The sequence below is a fragment of the Hyla sarda genome, chromosome 2, assembly GCF_029499605.1.
Source record: "Hyla sarda isolate aHylSar1 chromosome 2, aHylSar1.hap1, whole genome shotgun sequence".
Taxonomy (NCBI): domain Eukaryota; kingdom Metazoa; phylum Chordata; class Amphibia; order Anura; family Hylidae; genus Hyla; species Hyla sarda.
The window spans coordinates 392,745,881-392,762,788 of NC_079190.1; the positions used below are offsets into that span (position 1 = coordinate 392,745,881).

The following is a 16,908-nucleotide window of genomic DNA, read 5'->3' on the forward strand; positions in this document are numbered from 1 at the left end:
GCAGGGACTGTAGGGGGACCCGTACCCAAGGTACTACCCCAGGCACTGTCCGTTGGCGAGAAGTGGTTATTAGTGCATACTCTATGTCCTGTGCCCCTTCATCGCATATGGGGGAACAGGTAGCGCCATGTTCCTGAATCCCCACCTGAAAACGAGAAACAAAAAGGAAGAAAATACCTAAATACAAGCCATAACTAGAAAACAGTAAAAAGACCAGGTCTGGAGAACTACAGACCTGCGTCTGCCTCCTACTGACACTAAGCTAAAACTGGTTACCTCACTTCCAGTGGGCGGGTATATCCTGCCAGGGAGGAGCAGACTTTTTATTCTTCGTGTCAGCACCTCCTAGTGGCCAGAGCATATACCATCAGTATCTGTGTCCCCCAATGAAGGGCGACCAAGAAGAAGCATTTTCTATACAATGATAAACTAATAAATAGGTTTTCATTTCTATTACTTTACAAGCTATGTACTTAAGTGAGAACAATCAATCAATGTAAACAAGGAATGTAACCAGGATGGAAGCAGAGATCTTGAAAACGGAAAGGGGTTTAAAAAAAATATAAGCTGTACATAGCATTTAATAAAAGCCGAAGCAGAGGTAAAGTGCACAAGAAATTGATAAGGTTCAAACCTGTCAAATTGGCATAATCTATCCTCTGCTTTATTTTGGCTTCTTCAACAAGGTAAGCAGCATTCTGTGCAAGCAGAAGTTGTCTCCTTCTTGGCTTGTATCCCTTTCTGTCATACTTGACCACAGGCACTGCATACTGTAAAGATGTATGTATGTTCTGGTTAATGTTGAATTAATATAGTTTTTTAGAATAAGGAAAAAAGAAAACAATTTGGTACTTTTGCAGTACTATAGAAATTAGAAGACAAAAACCACATGACAAACCAGAATATTATTCATACCGTCAATGCCTGACTCTCTAATTGCTGAAGTATCTTAGTGTTGATCTCATCTGTGCCTGGAAAGAAAGAGATCAGACTTTAGGGTACGTTTACACGAGCAGACCCACAGCGTATTTTACGCTGCATATCCGCCGCTGAAGGACTGCTACATGGTGGATTTACATGTGCCTGCTTGGAGCGGCAATATGCCGCTACGAGCAGACACACTGCAATGTGCGAGTTGCCACGCATGCACGGTGTATTCACACATTGTGGCGGCTCCCCCTGCTCTATGAGCTAGGCCAAGTGCTCCTCGACATGTGAGTATATTGCGCATGCGTGCTGCGACTCGCACATCGCAGTGTGTCTGCTCGTAGCGGCGTATTGCCGCTCCGAGCAGGCACATGTAAAGCCACCATGCAGAGGTCCTTCAGTGGCGGATCTGCAGTGTAAAATTTTACACTGTGGGTCCGCTTAGGGTGTGTAAATGATTCAGCTAGTAATAACTGGTCATCCTTTACTGAGCTTATATGGTTAGCTGTGCGGTTTACCATTATCATATACAATGCTCCAGATTATTTGCAGAGAAAAAAAAAATACCACTATTAATATATCAGCGTGGCTACATCTATGGCACCTCACGTTACTAAAGAGATTCCTATTCTAATGGATTACATTAAAATAGGGTAGAGTCTATGAGAGGAATAGTATAAACAAAATGTATTAATTTAATAAGATAAGCATTTCAAATGCTGGTCTTAATGGGGTACTCTGCCCCTAGACATCTTATCCCCTATGCAAAAGATAGGGGATAAGATATCTGATCGCGGAGGTCTCGCCGCTGGGGACCCCCGCAATTTCCCTACTGCTCCCGGCAGTCGTTTAGAGCGTCAGGTGCAGCTTGTTTTATCACGGCCACGACCCCTAAATGCAAGTCTATGGGAGGGGGAGTGATTGCCGTCATGAACCCCTCTCATAGACTTCCATTGAGGGGGCGTGGCCGTGAGGTCACGAGCCTCCGCCCTGCATCACCAGTCATCCGGCACAGAGCCAAGTTCGCTCTGTGCACCGGATGTCTGGGGTGCTGCAGCCAAGTTCGCGAGGGTCCCCAGCGGCGGGACTCCCACGATCAGACAGCTTATCCCCTATCTTTTGGATAGGGGATATGCTGTCTAGGGGCGGAGTACCCCTTTAAGTTAAAGTATTCTGGTGTAAAATGCCCAGATGTATTAATAGATGCAAGGATCACAATACATTTGGCACAGCTTTTTCACTGTCCATGTGACAAACTTTGAAAACTTCTGGGGTCACTGGTTAAGGTTCTATTTGTGGGGGGGGGGTTTAAGAAGAGTTCCAGCTCCACACTCAATCTTTCCTTCAATACTTCTAGTTAAGACCTGCTTTTTAGGCCCAACATAGATTACCGTATTTTTAAAACAGGTTGACAAGGACCTTGCCCTGGACATTGTGGCTGGGACTCATTGCTCTTCTGACTTTATTTAATACTTTAATCAATATCTAAATTTCTTGATTCACACCCTCGAAGGGCTTTCTCTAAACAGGAATAGGATGTGAAATAGCTTGGGAAGAAAAAAATGGTATAAAATGGACGCTTATTATATACTGATAGGAAACTAAGCCTCTATCTAAGCAACAATTTCTTAATAACATGCTGGGAAAAGATCATATATCAACAACGTGATAGACACCAGCTATTTATACAGATATGGGGGAGATTTAGCAAAACCACTCAGATCACATCCTTCTTTAGTCACAGGACTTTTTAAAAATGGAAGTAGTACGGTAACCGGATTGGTTGCTAAGGTGGGGTGTTTTTTGGTTAGGTCATGTATAAATAGATTGGGATATTTAATTTGGTTGGTGTTTGTTGCTAAGGGCGACTGCCCCACTTTTCCTTTGCCAAGGTTTTGATAAATCTCTGGGGTTTTGACAGTTCCCATTAATTTATGATGTGTCTTTCCGATTACTGTGAGCATGCTACATGTCATTATACAACTAAAATGTGATAGTATGAGTAGTGCTAAATGTAACCAAAAGATCTACCAACTCAGAAATTACTGTTGGTTGGATGTAGGGCTGAGTGGAATAGCCAAATATGTGTATCGCAGTATTTTTGTAACTTATGGCAGTTCCACGGTATATAATGGTATCCCCCCCCCCCCCCAAATTAATTATTACCCAGCGCTGCGCTGTTACCATCGGGGTACTTCTCACATCACCCGCAAGCGCTGCTCTCCTCGTCCTCCTGTTTGTTCTAGCCGCCGACACTCTATACTGTATGCTGTATCCCTGTGCCCGGGCTGCAAAAGGTAAACAAAAATAAACTTTAACTCACCTCCCTACGTCTGCCTCACGCTCTTCCTGGGGACGTGACAGCCATCAGCCTATCCCCAGCCGCAGCGATGTTCCACCTCAGCCGGTGATAGGCTGAGCCCACTGTCATGTAAGAAGCCGTCTTCTTACATGGCAGTGCGGTCAACCTATCAACGGCCGAGTCGGAACATCGCTGCGGCCGGTGATAGGCTGACTGCTGTCCGACATTCCACTTCCTGGGAAGCTGGTCCGGACCGACGAGAAAGGTGAGTTAAAGTTTATTTTGTTTACCTTTTGCCGCCCAGGCATAGGGATACAGTATAGAGCAGTGGTCTTCAACCTGTGGACCTCCAGATGTTGCATAACAACATAGCCAACGGCTGTCCGGGCATGCTGGGAGTTGTAGTTTTGCAACATCTGGAGGTTGAAGACCACTGGTATATAGTGTCAGCACCGGCGGCCGCAATAAACAGGAGGACAAGGAGGGCAGCGCATGCGGGTGACATATGTGAGTAGTGCCCCGATGGGGACAGCGCAGCGCTTGGCTAATCATTAATTTGGGGGGGGGGGGGGGAAGCAGAACAGCGTTTGCGGGTCACATATGATTAGTTCCCCGATGTGGGGACAGCGCAGCGCTGGGCTGATATTTCATTCATTCATTTTCGAGGGGGAGGGGCCAAGCCAGTATTGCGGTATGGGGAAAAATTCATATCGTGCAGCACAAAAATTTCAGTATGAACCGGTATACCGCCCAGCCCTACTTGGATGTTTGCGTAAGTAAACAAGAATATATCTTCTCTTTTAAAAAAGGTGTTCGGCTGTTCACAGTAGGTCAACCGTAAAGCAAATATGGAGCTTAGAGTTCAGTACTTCCAACATGTAGAAATTAGCTGTACAAACTACTGATAGTATTATGAAAACTTCAGCGAACAAGAACTCCTCTTGTAAGGCTATGTTCACACAGTGGGATCTGACCTGGATTTTGGGGTGGAAGCCATTTCATATGCAGTAGGAATTAGACAGGCTAATGCTTGTGTGAATCCATGACAATGCAAGCTGCACATCCATGGCAGAAACCCAAGGGGCACCAATAGAAATACATGATGGATTACTTTCGGATGTGTGAACATACCCTATCATGTAAAAAAAGAAACCTCCAGGAAGGGGAGAGGGAGGAGCTGGCATTCCACTAGAAGATCTTTATCTGAACATATAAATCACTCACCAAGTCGAGTGTTTATAAAAAGCCTTGGAACGCTCTGGGGATAATTGTCTTTTTTGTCCTTGAATATTTCACTTGCGACAACTTTCTGTTCAAGCTGTGTAAATAAAAAAAATAAACACACAATTTCCACTTATAATGAACACATATATTCAGACTGATATTTAATGGTGGTTGTCCAAAAGAACATTACTGAAAAAATACTATATTACGGTACCCTTTAATAAAAGGGGGACTACCTCTGAAGCAGAAAAATGCTTCTTCTGCCGCCATGTTGTGCTCAGAGTTTACAATAGGAGGAACAAAAAAGGGACAACACTGACAATATGACAAATGTTTTTAAATTCAGTTTTGTAAAAGGGAAATGTCTACACACGACATTCAGTACTAAAAGGTGCAGTCTTTACTAGGTAATATACTCTCCTACCCCCCCCCCCTACCTTTTTATATCTCTCTTACACCCTCAGTCTGATTTACAGTGTATTTCAATTCACATGCTCCTTTGGCCCTTTTAGTATCTCAGTCCGACTTTAGTGCATTCCACTGTGTATCAATCTCCATATACACTATTTCCCAACATCATAATCCCTTATTGCCTGGCTACTTTAGTCCAGGGACAACCTCCGTCCCCTCCATCCTCTCTTTCCCTCTCACTATTATACTCCTTTACTTCCTCCTCTTTCAGCATCCCTAAGCAAAAGAACTTCCCAGGATTGGTAGGAGCAACCTCCAGTATTTATCACTACAACAATATCTGTATATCTAAATCGGCACTTCAACTATCCACCTAACGGGTCTATACACAGTGAGTTTCAATATGTTTATTACTGCTGCAGACTCACCCCTAAAAAGCTGGAACCTGATTTTTGCATACATTTTTTTTTTTTTTACCATATATGTGTATCCCTGTACAGTTGTATATCTGCTCTTCAACCACACTATTTTTGCCCAAAGGTAGAAATATGGTCATATATTGTGCTAAATATTGATTTTACCAAAAGAGACATATGGTTATATATTATGCTGACCACTAGTTTTGTGTGAGACAACCAATTTCTTACTGTACTTGGTTTATACACATAAGCGTTCATATGCAGAGATATGCACATTTTTATAAAATTTTGTCTCTATGGAATATTTTACGTTTTGAAACGTCTCTGTATAGCATTTTTACTGTTGAAAACCCTATGCTCTCTCTCTAAAAATGTGTTTTTACATCTTTTTTCTATGTCTATAAGCTATATTCTATTAAATTGACTGCTTGCATTGTGCATGTCCTTTTACTTATTTTTATAGCTATATTGTTGGACCTGAGGAAGGCACTGTTAGCGTGCCGAAACGCGTTATCCGAATTGCGAGAAATAAAATATTTCCTTTGCTGGCCTGTGTTTTCAATCTCTGACCTACCTTGAGCAGCGCCTCCCAGACCGTTTTTTTTCCCTTCCTATTTCCTGCACTAGGTAATCTAGATATCTGGAGAATGGGACTGGGATATTAAGAATATAATATGTCAGAAGCCAAAAGATAAGAGAAGCAAAGAAATCCTAACGTGTAGCAAGGTAGCATTTGAAAGCGTACAGCTCTGCACTACAGTCAAACTTATCTATATGCTGCTTCTCCATTATGGCACAAACATTATTAAATAAGAAAAAAGCAGCTGAAGGAAGATAAAACAACTTGCATTCAACCTACTATTTTTATGCAGTTTTTACCTGTAGTTTCCATTCCGGGCTGATTCGTCTGCAATACTTCCACACCATGTTCTTCATACACATCTCTCTCAGGATCTCAGAAGCCTAAAGGAACATAAGAAAACAATGACTGCTAGTGCTAAATTCCATCTAAGCAGCCTTTACATTTGGTCACAGCAAGCCGAGCAATAAAGGCCTACCTTTTCCCCCTACAGCAACGAGAAACCAGATTTTGCTCCCATGCATAAAAAAATGCAGTTTTAATATAGTGCATAAGACATTATTAAGATTTGCATGCAAAAACGTTACCATTTACATGTATGCCAAATCTGAGAGATCAGTCTTTTCTAGAGACGACCATAAACAGATTGTAATATTCATGGAGTCCGATTCATTGACGTCATGATCCAAACAATTTTCCATTACAAAATAATTACATCACAACAAATATCTATAAAAGGCATTCCATTTAAGAGTTCATCCATAGATCTACCTTGTTTATTTCAACATATTTCTTACTTATCTCAGAAAATATTAGGTAATGGAATACATGACTCACATGAACATAAAACTTCCATATATTGTTACAAACATTTACAGGAGTTCTAATATTCAGTTCGACTATTCGGATATTAAAAAGTAATGCCAGTGGATCACTCTTGATAAGTTTCTTCCCTATCTGCTTACCTCTCGAAGGGATGGGGGTGGCTCAGGCCAAAACTTGTCTAACACACTTTTTGGCATGTTGCGATGAAGGTTCATCAGGAATGAATAACGGAGGTAATCCAGGAAGTATTCATTCTCTGGGCAACGAGGTTCATTACGGTAAATGAAGCCTTTGATGAATCTACACAAAAGAGGCAAAAACTATAACCTTACTAAACAGTTCTCAAAACAGTAATAGGCAAAACTTTTTTTTAGGCTAAGAGCTGTCTTCATTAAACAACCCCTTAAAATTACTCCAAAACTGCAGCCTATTGAATAAGATGTAAAGCTAACAAGTGACTGCATCTCACAGATATTCTTCCTACACAGGTAGGTCCATCAGTACTGGGAAGATAGACATGTTGTATTGTCAGCAATACTTAAGAACTAGTTAACACCAAGTATTAAAACTAAAGCTCATTCAAGTTGCCATGTCAATAGTAAACTGGTCAGCAAAACATTATTTACAGACATGTGCAGAGATTAACTTGTTCCCATGTTATCTCAAAGCATTCCTGTGCTAGGTTAGAATTAATAATTTCGGAAAGTATAAAACAGGGGTCACTTCCTTTCATATGAAGTTCAAGTCCTCCAAAATATATTTCTAGCCTTTCTAAATAGAATACAAATCCATGTTTCAACTGTTTCTATCACCATTGTGACTTCCTATCTGCTGTTGATTCACTGAGAAACATGGCAGCTAGTGGAAAGAAAAAGGGATATTTTTTTGTACTCACCGTAAAATCTCTCTCGCAGCCTTCATTGGGGACACCTATACTGATGGGTATATGCTCTTGCCACTAGGAGGTGCTGACACTAGGGGGAAAAAAAATGTCGTCTCCTCCCTGGCAGGATATACCCGCCCACCGGAAGTGAGGTAATAAGCTTTGTCACAAAGCAGTAAGAGAAGCCAACAAAGAAATAAGACCGGAGGACCCTAGAAAATAATCCTGGATAAAAACCCCAATAACCGGAAAGGATTATCCGGACAAACCAATTAAGAAATGGGTGCGGTGTCCCCCAATGAAGGCTACGAGAAAGGTTTTACTGTGAGTACAAAAAAAAAAAAAAAAAAATATTTCCTTTTCTTGGTCGCTCTTCATTGGGGGACACCTATACTAATGGGATGTACCAAAGCAGTCCCCTAGGGTGGGAATAACAACCACCAGAGAAAGGGAATCAGTCCAGAGACCAAACCCACTCATCCGTAAGGCCTGCAGACGAGATCCGGGGCCAGGGACAACTGAGGCCCAGAAACTGAGCTCCCAAAGATCCCCTGTCCATGAAGATGGACTAGGATGCCAAAAGGAAGGGACCGTCCATTGCAGAGACTCTAACCTATGGTCCAGATAGAGAGCCAAGAAAATCTCGGGAGGACATGGACACCCAAGGAGGAGACTGAATGTAATAACTGCCAAAAAAGGAGCAGAACACCCTGAAAAGGGGGCATCCTGGAACACCAGAGTGACAGACATGGGAACTAGAGGGTCCCGAGTCACCTGGAAGATGTACACGGAAGAATAAACGGCTAAGAAAGGAGCAGATGACCCTGAAAAGGAGCATTCCGGAATGCCAGAGAGGCAGACATGGTAATTGGAGGCTCCTGAGACTCCTTGAAGACTTACACCTGAAGGGTAAGTAAACACGTCTGCAAAACGCTCTGGGTGACAAACTTCTGTGTCGAGACAAGAAAAAGTGCGGTACAGAAAGACCGCCCTACAAAAGGGATCGCAAAGAAGTCTGGGCAGGATCGCTACACAAGCCTGAGACCTCAACCATTACTAAGTCCAAAAGAACCAGGAGGACCGACCTAGAAAATAAGGCACGCCGCAGAATCCTAGGACATTGTCAGAGACAAGGAGACTAACTGATCCTGGACCCCAGTGGTCCAAGCGGACCAGAGCACTCCGAAGTAACATCCACTCAGGACGGGAACGAAGAGGGAAACAAAAGGGAACCTAGCTGGGACTCCCAGGTTCTGGGCACAGGAAGGTTATGCCAGAAGACTGTGGTGTCAGTGCAGCGCAACTGACATTGACAAAGGGAAGGATAACACACCCTTCCAGGGAGATTGCGCCGAGTAAGGAGGAGAGCAAGGACAGGACCCAAACAACAGACGGTGGCTAGACCAGCTGTCGCCGAGCTATACATGATTGAATAAACTCCTCCAACAGAGGAGAGAGCCAAGGCTGCATAAGCAGCAGCAGATAACCAAGAAACAGGAAGAGAGCCAGGCCAAGATAGTGGGCAGTAAGCACACAAGCATAGACAGCGAAAGGCTCCTCTGAATGCTCCAGCAAAAAAACACCTATATCGTAATAAAAGAGATGGCTCCATACTGGCAGTAGAAAGCGCCCAGCAAAAAAGTCCCCCCTAGCGGAGGGGAAAAAACAAGGGGTGGTCAAGAAGAAACTCAGGCACTGACCATGTCAAGCTCCCTGATCCCCATACCCCCTGAGGAAAAGGGATTGTCAAAGTGCACCAGGCTCTGTAAGAGCAGGGAATTGCCATCCTACAGGCAAAGGGACAAAGAACTGGGTGGACGTAGCCCCCAGGAACTCTGCGACAACATATTGATGTACAGAGGAGCCAATGTTAGTCCCCAGAAAGATCAGAATCCTGGACACTGGTGCTGGGCAAGGATACAAAGTCATGACTACGAATGCAAGTAAGAAGCACACACACAGCAACCAATTGCGTAGAGAGGGACACCCCAACAGAATGAAACCCTGGACTAGATGGGCGCAAACGCCATCACGGTCGTGACTAAGGTAACAGAGCAAGAAGCACACACACAGCAACCAATTGCGTAGAGAGGGACACCCCAACAGAATGAAACCCTGGACTAGATGGGCGCAAACGCCATCACGGTCGTGACTAAGGTGACAGAGCAGGCGCCCGAGCCACCCTGCAAAAGTACCCAGGAAGATACCTGGAGACATTGGGGGGGGGGGGGGGGGGTGCTGAACTGTCACCCCATCAGGCCCCATGTCAGAACAGTGGTGCTCAACTGCCGCAGACCTGTGGAAACAAAGATCACAGGAAAGCCCGAGGCACACCCACTGACAGAAGGAAAAGTGGGCTCTACACGTGCAGAGGGACCTTAGCATACATAGGGACACAGACATGGTTACCTCACGACAGTAGTGGGGTACCAAGACTGCAGACCCATAAGAAACCGCAGACATCGAACAATCCGGCAGTATGGAAGACAGGCTCAGCATCCAATGGTGTGTCACAACCTAGCAGACCAACGTGGTACTCTTAGAAAGGGGAACAGAGAGTGCTGCTGTTACTGTGAAAGGCCATGGAAACTGCAGGAAATGCCCACACCTCATCTCCTAATGGTGTTACACCCCAGGACTGCTGTTGCAGATGCAAGAGATGAAGGATGTATGTGGGAAAGGAAACATGCAGGCAGTCTGACTTACAGGTATAAAGGTCGTCGAGAAAGTGGCAAGAATGGGGGAGTTCACCTGGTGAAACCATGCAGACAGTCTGGCTATATGGAATAGGGACCATGGCCACACCGGGTCCCGCATCCAGAACCACACACTGAAAGTGGGTCACCAGCCGTCAGCCATGAGAGCGGCGGGCATGTAGAGAGGGACCTGGTAAAGTAGAGAATCCTGCAAACCAGTATGTGGTGCATTGTACAGGGCAAGTGAGCAACATGGGGGGACTTCCTCGAAACTACACCTTGGCAGTGGGTTAACTGAACTTCCGTCCACGGTGTGGGAAGTGTATGGTAGTTGACCCGACGTAGTAGTAAACTATGCAGACAACTGTCTGGCTGACTGGTATAGGATTCCTTAACGCACAGGATCACTCCTTCGAACCCTCCCACAGAAAGTGGGGTACTGCAGTGCGAGGCATAGCTCGAGCGACTCAATGGAATTTGCCATATCAGGTCCAGTACAAGGTGACCGCAGCAAATAAAGGGTACCCTATAGACAGTCCTTGGGATAAAGACAGCCATAGCAGCTCAAAAGCTGTAATAGCTATAGGCCATTAGAGGGAGCACGGAAGAAAATCAGGGGCCAAAAAATAAATTAGTGGCCACAAGAGGGCGCTAGACAGCACCCAAAAAGGACTCCCCCCTCTTTTTTTTAAGTATTTAATAAAGTGGCTGGAGGGAAGCATGGGGTGCAGGGCACCCTGCAAAGTACTGCCTACATGAACCTATGTCCCTTATGCAGGGACATTAACAAAAATGCAGGCAAGGAAGTCCCTTGAGCAGCGACATCTCCTAACAGCACGCTATAGAAGCGCCTACTAAGCCGCCGCACAGCTCCGAGGTAGGGGACAATAGCGGGCCAGGATAAAGGGCTCCCGCCGGGCTACAGCCTTGGAGCAAAGGAGCTTTGCCTAAGGAGCAACGCCGACACCCGCAGCGGGGAAGGAGGGCGGAGCTAGATGCCGCAGTGTGAGGTGCATACCTCACTGGTCATGGCCCCCAGCAGCGCGCGAGCCAGAGAGGAGGAGTTGCCTGACCTGCCAGCTCACATGTTGAGTCAGGGGAAAGAGAAAGGCGGAGCTATGTGCCACCACGAAGCCTCGAGCTCCTGCAGGCTGCGGAGCCCCTGGCTCTATAGTAAAACAGTCGGCGGAGCGTGAACAGCTAGCAAGGCTGGGAGAGGGGAGCAGCGGGGAAGAGGCTTGCGGAGAAGCCGCTGCAGAGAGTCGGCGACTATCCTCCAATGCAACTCGCATCTCCCATCCGCAAGACTGCAGAGTCTGCGAACGAGAAAGGCGACAGAGTAGCCAGCAGCGCCAGGCTGCGGCCTAGAACAAGGTTGCCTCTGAGGATTGTGAAGTTTTTTTTCCTCCTCCGGGAAAAAATATATTATCCCCCGAGTCTCCCATAGATTTGAACCCACTATCTATATGTCACCCCCCCAAAGGGACTCCCAGTAATGGACGGAGGGGGGGTTAGGAGAATGCTTACCTAGTTCTTGGCTATACTCACCTCGGGCGTCTTCAGCTAGCTTATGGCAGCGCTGCAACAACATGGTGCACAGCGAGGTAAGCAGGGGCAGTGGGGGACCTGGACCCAGGGTACAACCTCCAGGTGCTAGCCGGTGGCCACAAGGGGTTGACGGCCCATACTCTTATGCACCGTGTCCCTTTGTCGCATGTGGGAGATCAGGTTAGCGCCATGCTCCTGTCACCCCACCTAGAAAAATAAAGATAAAGGAAAAAAAAAAAAAAATGTGTCTTTCCTCCTGCTGACACTAGCTAAAACTGATTACCTCACTTCCAGAGGGTGGGTATATTCTCCCAGGGAGGAGCAGACTTTTTTTTCCTAGTGTCAGCACCTCCTAGTGGCAAGAGCATATACTCATCAGTATAGGTGTCTCCCAATGAAGAGCAACTGAGAAACATTGTAAACATATTAGGAAATGTCATGCTGTGTTAAGTTCTGTTGTTCAATAAAACAACATATCCACAGTTTCATTACTCATTTTACCTTCATGGGCTTTCAGGGAATTTTACATTTGATGGCAAATATTTAGGATAGGCCATCAATATCAGACTGGTGGGAGTCTTACTCCAGGCATCCCTGCCGACCCTGACTGAAGAAGCTGCAGTGGTTGTGCGAACGCTGCAGTCTGTTCATTTCCTACCAGGAATTGCTCCACACATTCTATGGTACCTGGTATTACAGCTCATCCCATTCACTTCAATAGGAAAAGCTGCAAGACCAAGTACAGTCTCTACCAACCGTACAGAGCCCTGCAGAGTTTGCATATGTCCTTTTGCCCCTACAATCACTTGACTGTTTTACTACCTACTACACTACAATAAAGCTTGTCTGTACGTGCACAACAAATCTGTTCTTGAGATTACCATCACTGGCTGCATTGGTGAATGTAATATAAATATCATAGTCACTCAGAGTTACATTTACTTAAACCTAACACTATGAAGTGGCTAGGTTAGACAACCATGACACTCCCTTTCTGAACCTCGGATTGTTATCCGAAGAGCATCTGTTTAGTCTAAAGTGTCCATCAGCTACCATCTACCAATGTGAAGAGGAAAAAAAAGCCAGTAAATAAAAATAACAACTATAAAAAGGATGTGTATCGGCACTGTAGGAGGTAAGAAACTTCTATAACACAACACTTACTTGAGTTAGATGAGAAAATTCATATAGGATTCAGTATTAGGAATATGGCACTTTGTGATCCACTCTTCTGTGGATAATAGTTGTACAGCTTCAATGCGGAGTTGCGGACACTCCACTAACTTCTAGTTTCCCCCAATGGTTCCGGGTGTCAGGCGGAGCCTGAGTAGTCCTATGACACATGCGGGGTATCGAGATGACAGGGAGCCGAACACCGGGAGACCTTCCCCGGCCGGAATCGTTTCACCGGCTAGCTTCCCTGCTAATAAAGCGCTAAGACATGACCCAAAGAGCTACTATCGATGTCACTACTGCAAGGGCATAGGGCCAAAAGCGATCAGTGTACTTTCTGAAACGCGTCAGATCCCTTTTGGCCCTATGCCCTTGCAGTAGTGACGTCACTAGTAGCTCTTTGGGTCACGTCTTAGCTCTGTATTAGCAGGGAAGCTAGCTGGTGAGACGCTTCCGGCCGGGGGCAGATCTCCCGGCGTCCGGCTCCCTGTCAACTCGATACCCTGCATGTGTCATAGGACTACTCAGGCTCCGTCTGACGCCCAGAACCATTGTAGAGAAACTAGAAGTTAGTGGATTGTCCGCAACTCTGCATTGAAGCTGCACAACTATTATCAACAGAAGAGTGGATCACGAAGTGCCCTATTCCTAATATTGAATCCTATATGAACTTTCTCATCTAACTCAAGTAAGTGTTGTGTTATAGAAGATTCTTACCTCCTACAGCGCCGATACACAATTTTATTTTTTTTTAATAACCCCTTTTTTTAGAGTGGAAATACAGGGATCCACCCTGCTGTATCTGGGCTGCTGAAAACGGACATCTAGTGTGCCGATTCTGTATATATATATATATCCAAATAAAAATACAGTTATCAATACAGATCCATAATGACTAGGAAATCAATTTCTATGATATAGCTTCAGATCACAATCCAAAGACTAATTTTATCCTGCAGACCAGGTTAGTGGTTCTTAACCCTGTTCCTTTTATGTCCCTGACAGACCCCAGTGATAATCTGTTAATCTGCCTCCTTTTACATCATATATTTGCACAAAGTAAAATCTGTCTCAGAGACACCTGTCTGTGACTAAATCACACATGAACAAAACTTTTCATTCATTAGTATCTTATCACCATCTACAATATGAGTAATGAGGAGTCTGGTGAGGTTGTATTCTTATATCTGAAGTTAAAAATACACATTGATAAGGCAAGTCTACATCTATATGTAAGCAACAGCGATTACTTCCTGGTCCATAAGAGTTACGAAAATTGTAAACCTTCCCCGATTCTGCTTTCTTTACAACCTCTGGTGGCTTGTTAGGCAAATTGACAAGCACTTAAGTGTAAGTTCACATGGGTGGCAACTCTGTCAACCTGCCCATTGTGAATTAACCCTAAAGAGTTACTGTCATGAAGAAGATGCTTCACACCCTGGCTGTATCTAGCGATTGGTAGGGATCTCAGCATTGAGAAACCCACCATGAAAAACTTTTGACATGTCTGCATGATACAGCAAAAGTTTTTATAATGACAGTAATGTTTTAAATGGGCGCTGTCAGATCCAAAAACGTTTGATATGTTATTACTCATAAAAATTAAAGACCTTTTGTAATATGGTTGTTTAATTTTTTTTTTAATATTTAACAAATACTACAGCTACTGAAAATCCCACCACTAAGGGTCCCCGTACCTACTGGGACACTAACCAGTCCTGCAGCAGCATCAGTTTGTCCATGAGTCATGAACAAGAGATGACTCATGGACAAGACTGCATGAGCAGACACACCAATCACCTCCCACCACCACAAGGGACAGACACACCCCCTTCCCCTGAGAGGATTTCTAACACTGAGCTAATGAAAAGAGGTATTTTTATAATGAATATAAGTGATAGAGGCATAACATTTGTAAATAAAACTTCTCACTCCATGCTGCTATCTGAGCAGGCTCTTCCTAATGGGTTGTTTCTCCCCTCTATTAACAGAGAAACTGCAGCTAAATCCCCCCCCCCCCCCCTCCTCCCAGTATTTACAGTTTAAAATAAAAACTATTTTTTGGCCAACTTTTCTAAACCTTCGTAAATTTGGAAAATTTCCAGCAACTCAATCTGTAATAATACATGGACGGCATAATCTGTGAATCTTTCATCTCAGGTAGTTTGGGTTTTGAATAGCAAATAAAATTGTTATATTTATAAAAAGTGATTAAAAAGTCCCATCATAATAAAAATGGGACCGATAAAAACTACAGATCACGGCACAAAAAGTTAGCCCTCATATGGCCCTGTATGCGGAAAAAATAAAAAAAATTATAGGGGTCAGAAGAGGACAATTTTAAGCATACTAATTTTGGTGCATGTAGTAAAATAAAATAAAACCTACATGAATTGGGTATCCTTGTAACCGTATGGACCTACAGAATAAAGATAAGGTGTCATTTTTACCGAAAAGTATACTGCGTAGAAACGTAAGCCCCCAAAAGTTACAAAATGACGTGTTTTTCTCCCCCTTTCAATTCCAGCCCACAATTAATTTTTTTTGTTTTGCCGTAGATTTTGTTATGAAATGATTGATGTCATTACAAAGTACAATTGGTAACACAAAAAACAAGCCCTTATATAGGTCTCTAAGTGCACAATTAAGAGCGTTCTGATTTTTAGAAGGGGAGGAGGAGAAAACAAAACTTCAAAAACAAAAATTGGCCTGGTCCTTAAGACCAAAATGGACTTGGTCCTTAAGGGGTTAAAGTCCCATGAAAGTTTATGGGAAATGTATGTTCAAACATAACTTCCGTATGGCTGGAGATATTTCAATAATATTTGGAACACATATTACTTATATGTTACAAAAAATATTGGATAGTTTATTTAACCCTAACCTAGCCCCTGACGTGAAGGATGAGGTTTTTGTTTCAAGTCCCATGCAAGTACATATGGGACTTCCAGTACCTTACACCACAAGCTTCGCTCTACATCTCCTGGTGAGTGCGTCAGTCCAGCTGGCAAGCCCCACCCTCCCCGCATGCCACGCCCCATTCTGCAAAGCTACACCTCTTATTTTCTACTCTTTTTGTGCATCAGTTTGGCTTGCAAATCACACCCACAAAGCCACGCCACCTGAGAACAGAATATGAGGTTGGGAATATGATATAGAAAGGACTGGATATGAGGTCGGGATGTGAGGACAGGATATGATATGGGGGGGGGTTGGGATGTGAGGACAGGATATGATATGGGGGGGTCGGGATGTGAGAACAGGATATGATATGGGGGGGTCGGGATGTGAGGACAGGATATGATATGGGGGGGTCGGGATGTGAGGACAGGATATGATATGGGGGGGGGTCGGGATGTGAGGACAGGATATGATATGGGGGGTCGGGATGTGAGGACAGGATATGATATGAGGCCAGGAGATGATATGGGGTCAGGATGTGAGGACAGGATATGATATGGGGTCGGGATGTGAGGACAGGATATGATATGAGGCCAGGATGTGAGGACAGGATATGATATGGGGTCGGGATGTGAGGACAAGATATGATATGATATGGGGTCGGGATGTGAGGACAGGATATGAGGCCGGGATGTGAGGACAGGATATGAGGCCGGGATGTGAGGACAGGATATGAGGCCGGGATGTGAGGACAGGATATGAGGCCGGGATGTGAGGACAGGATATGAGGCAGAGATGTGAGGACAGGATATGAGGCCGAGATGTGAGAACAAGATATGATATGGGTCGGGATATAAGGATGGAATAGGAGGACAAAAGCTTTCTCCTTAGTTGCTTTTCCTCCCCCACAAGGATTAGGTAGGAAAAAACAGGAAATACCGGGTACTCCGATAGTTCATAATACAGGAAAAAGTCTGTATGTTATCCCTTAACAGGTAGACTCTATATTTTCATTTCTA

General features: G+C 44.4%; 1 protein-coding gene across 8 annotated transcripts in view; it reads right to left on the minus strand.

The window, feature by feature from the left end:
• The window catches only part of MYO1C (myosin IC), a 161,158-nt gene that overhangs the window by 17,663 nt on the left and 126,587 nt on the right, over positions 1–16,908 (minus strand). For all 8 annotated transcript variants that reach the window (XM_056558670.1, XM_056558669.1, XM_056558667.1 and 5 more), the window contains 5 exons: positions 6,829–6,988; positions 6,163–6,246; positions 4,454–4,547; positions 916–971; positions 635–770 (listed from right to left, as the gene is read on the minus strand). In XM_056558670.1, the coding sequence (XP_056414645.1) occupies positions 635–770; positions 916–971; positions 4,454–4,547; positions 6,163–6,246; positions 6,829–6,988 (530 nt within the window). The remainder of the gene's footprint in view (positions 1–634; positions 771–915; positions 972–4,453; positions 4,548–6,162; positions 6,247–6,828; positions 6,989–16,908) is intronic.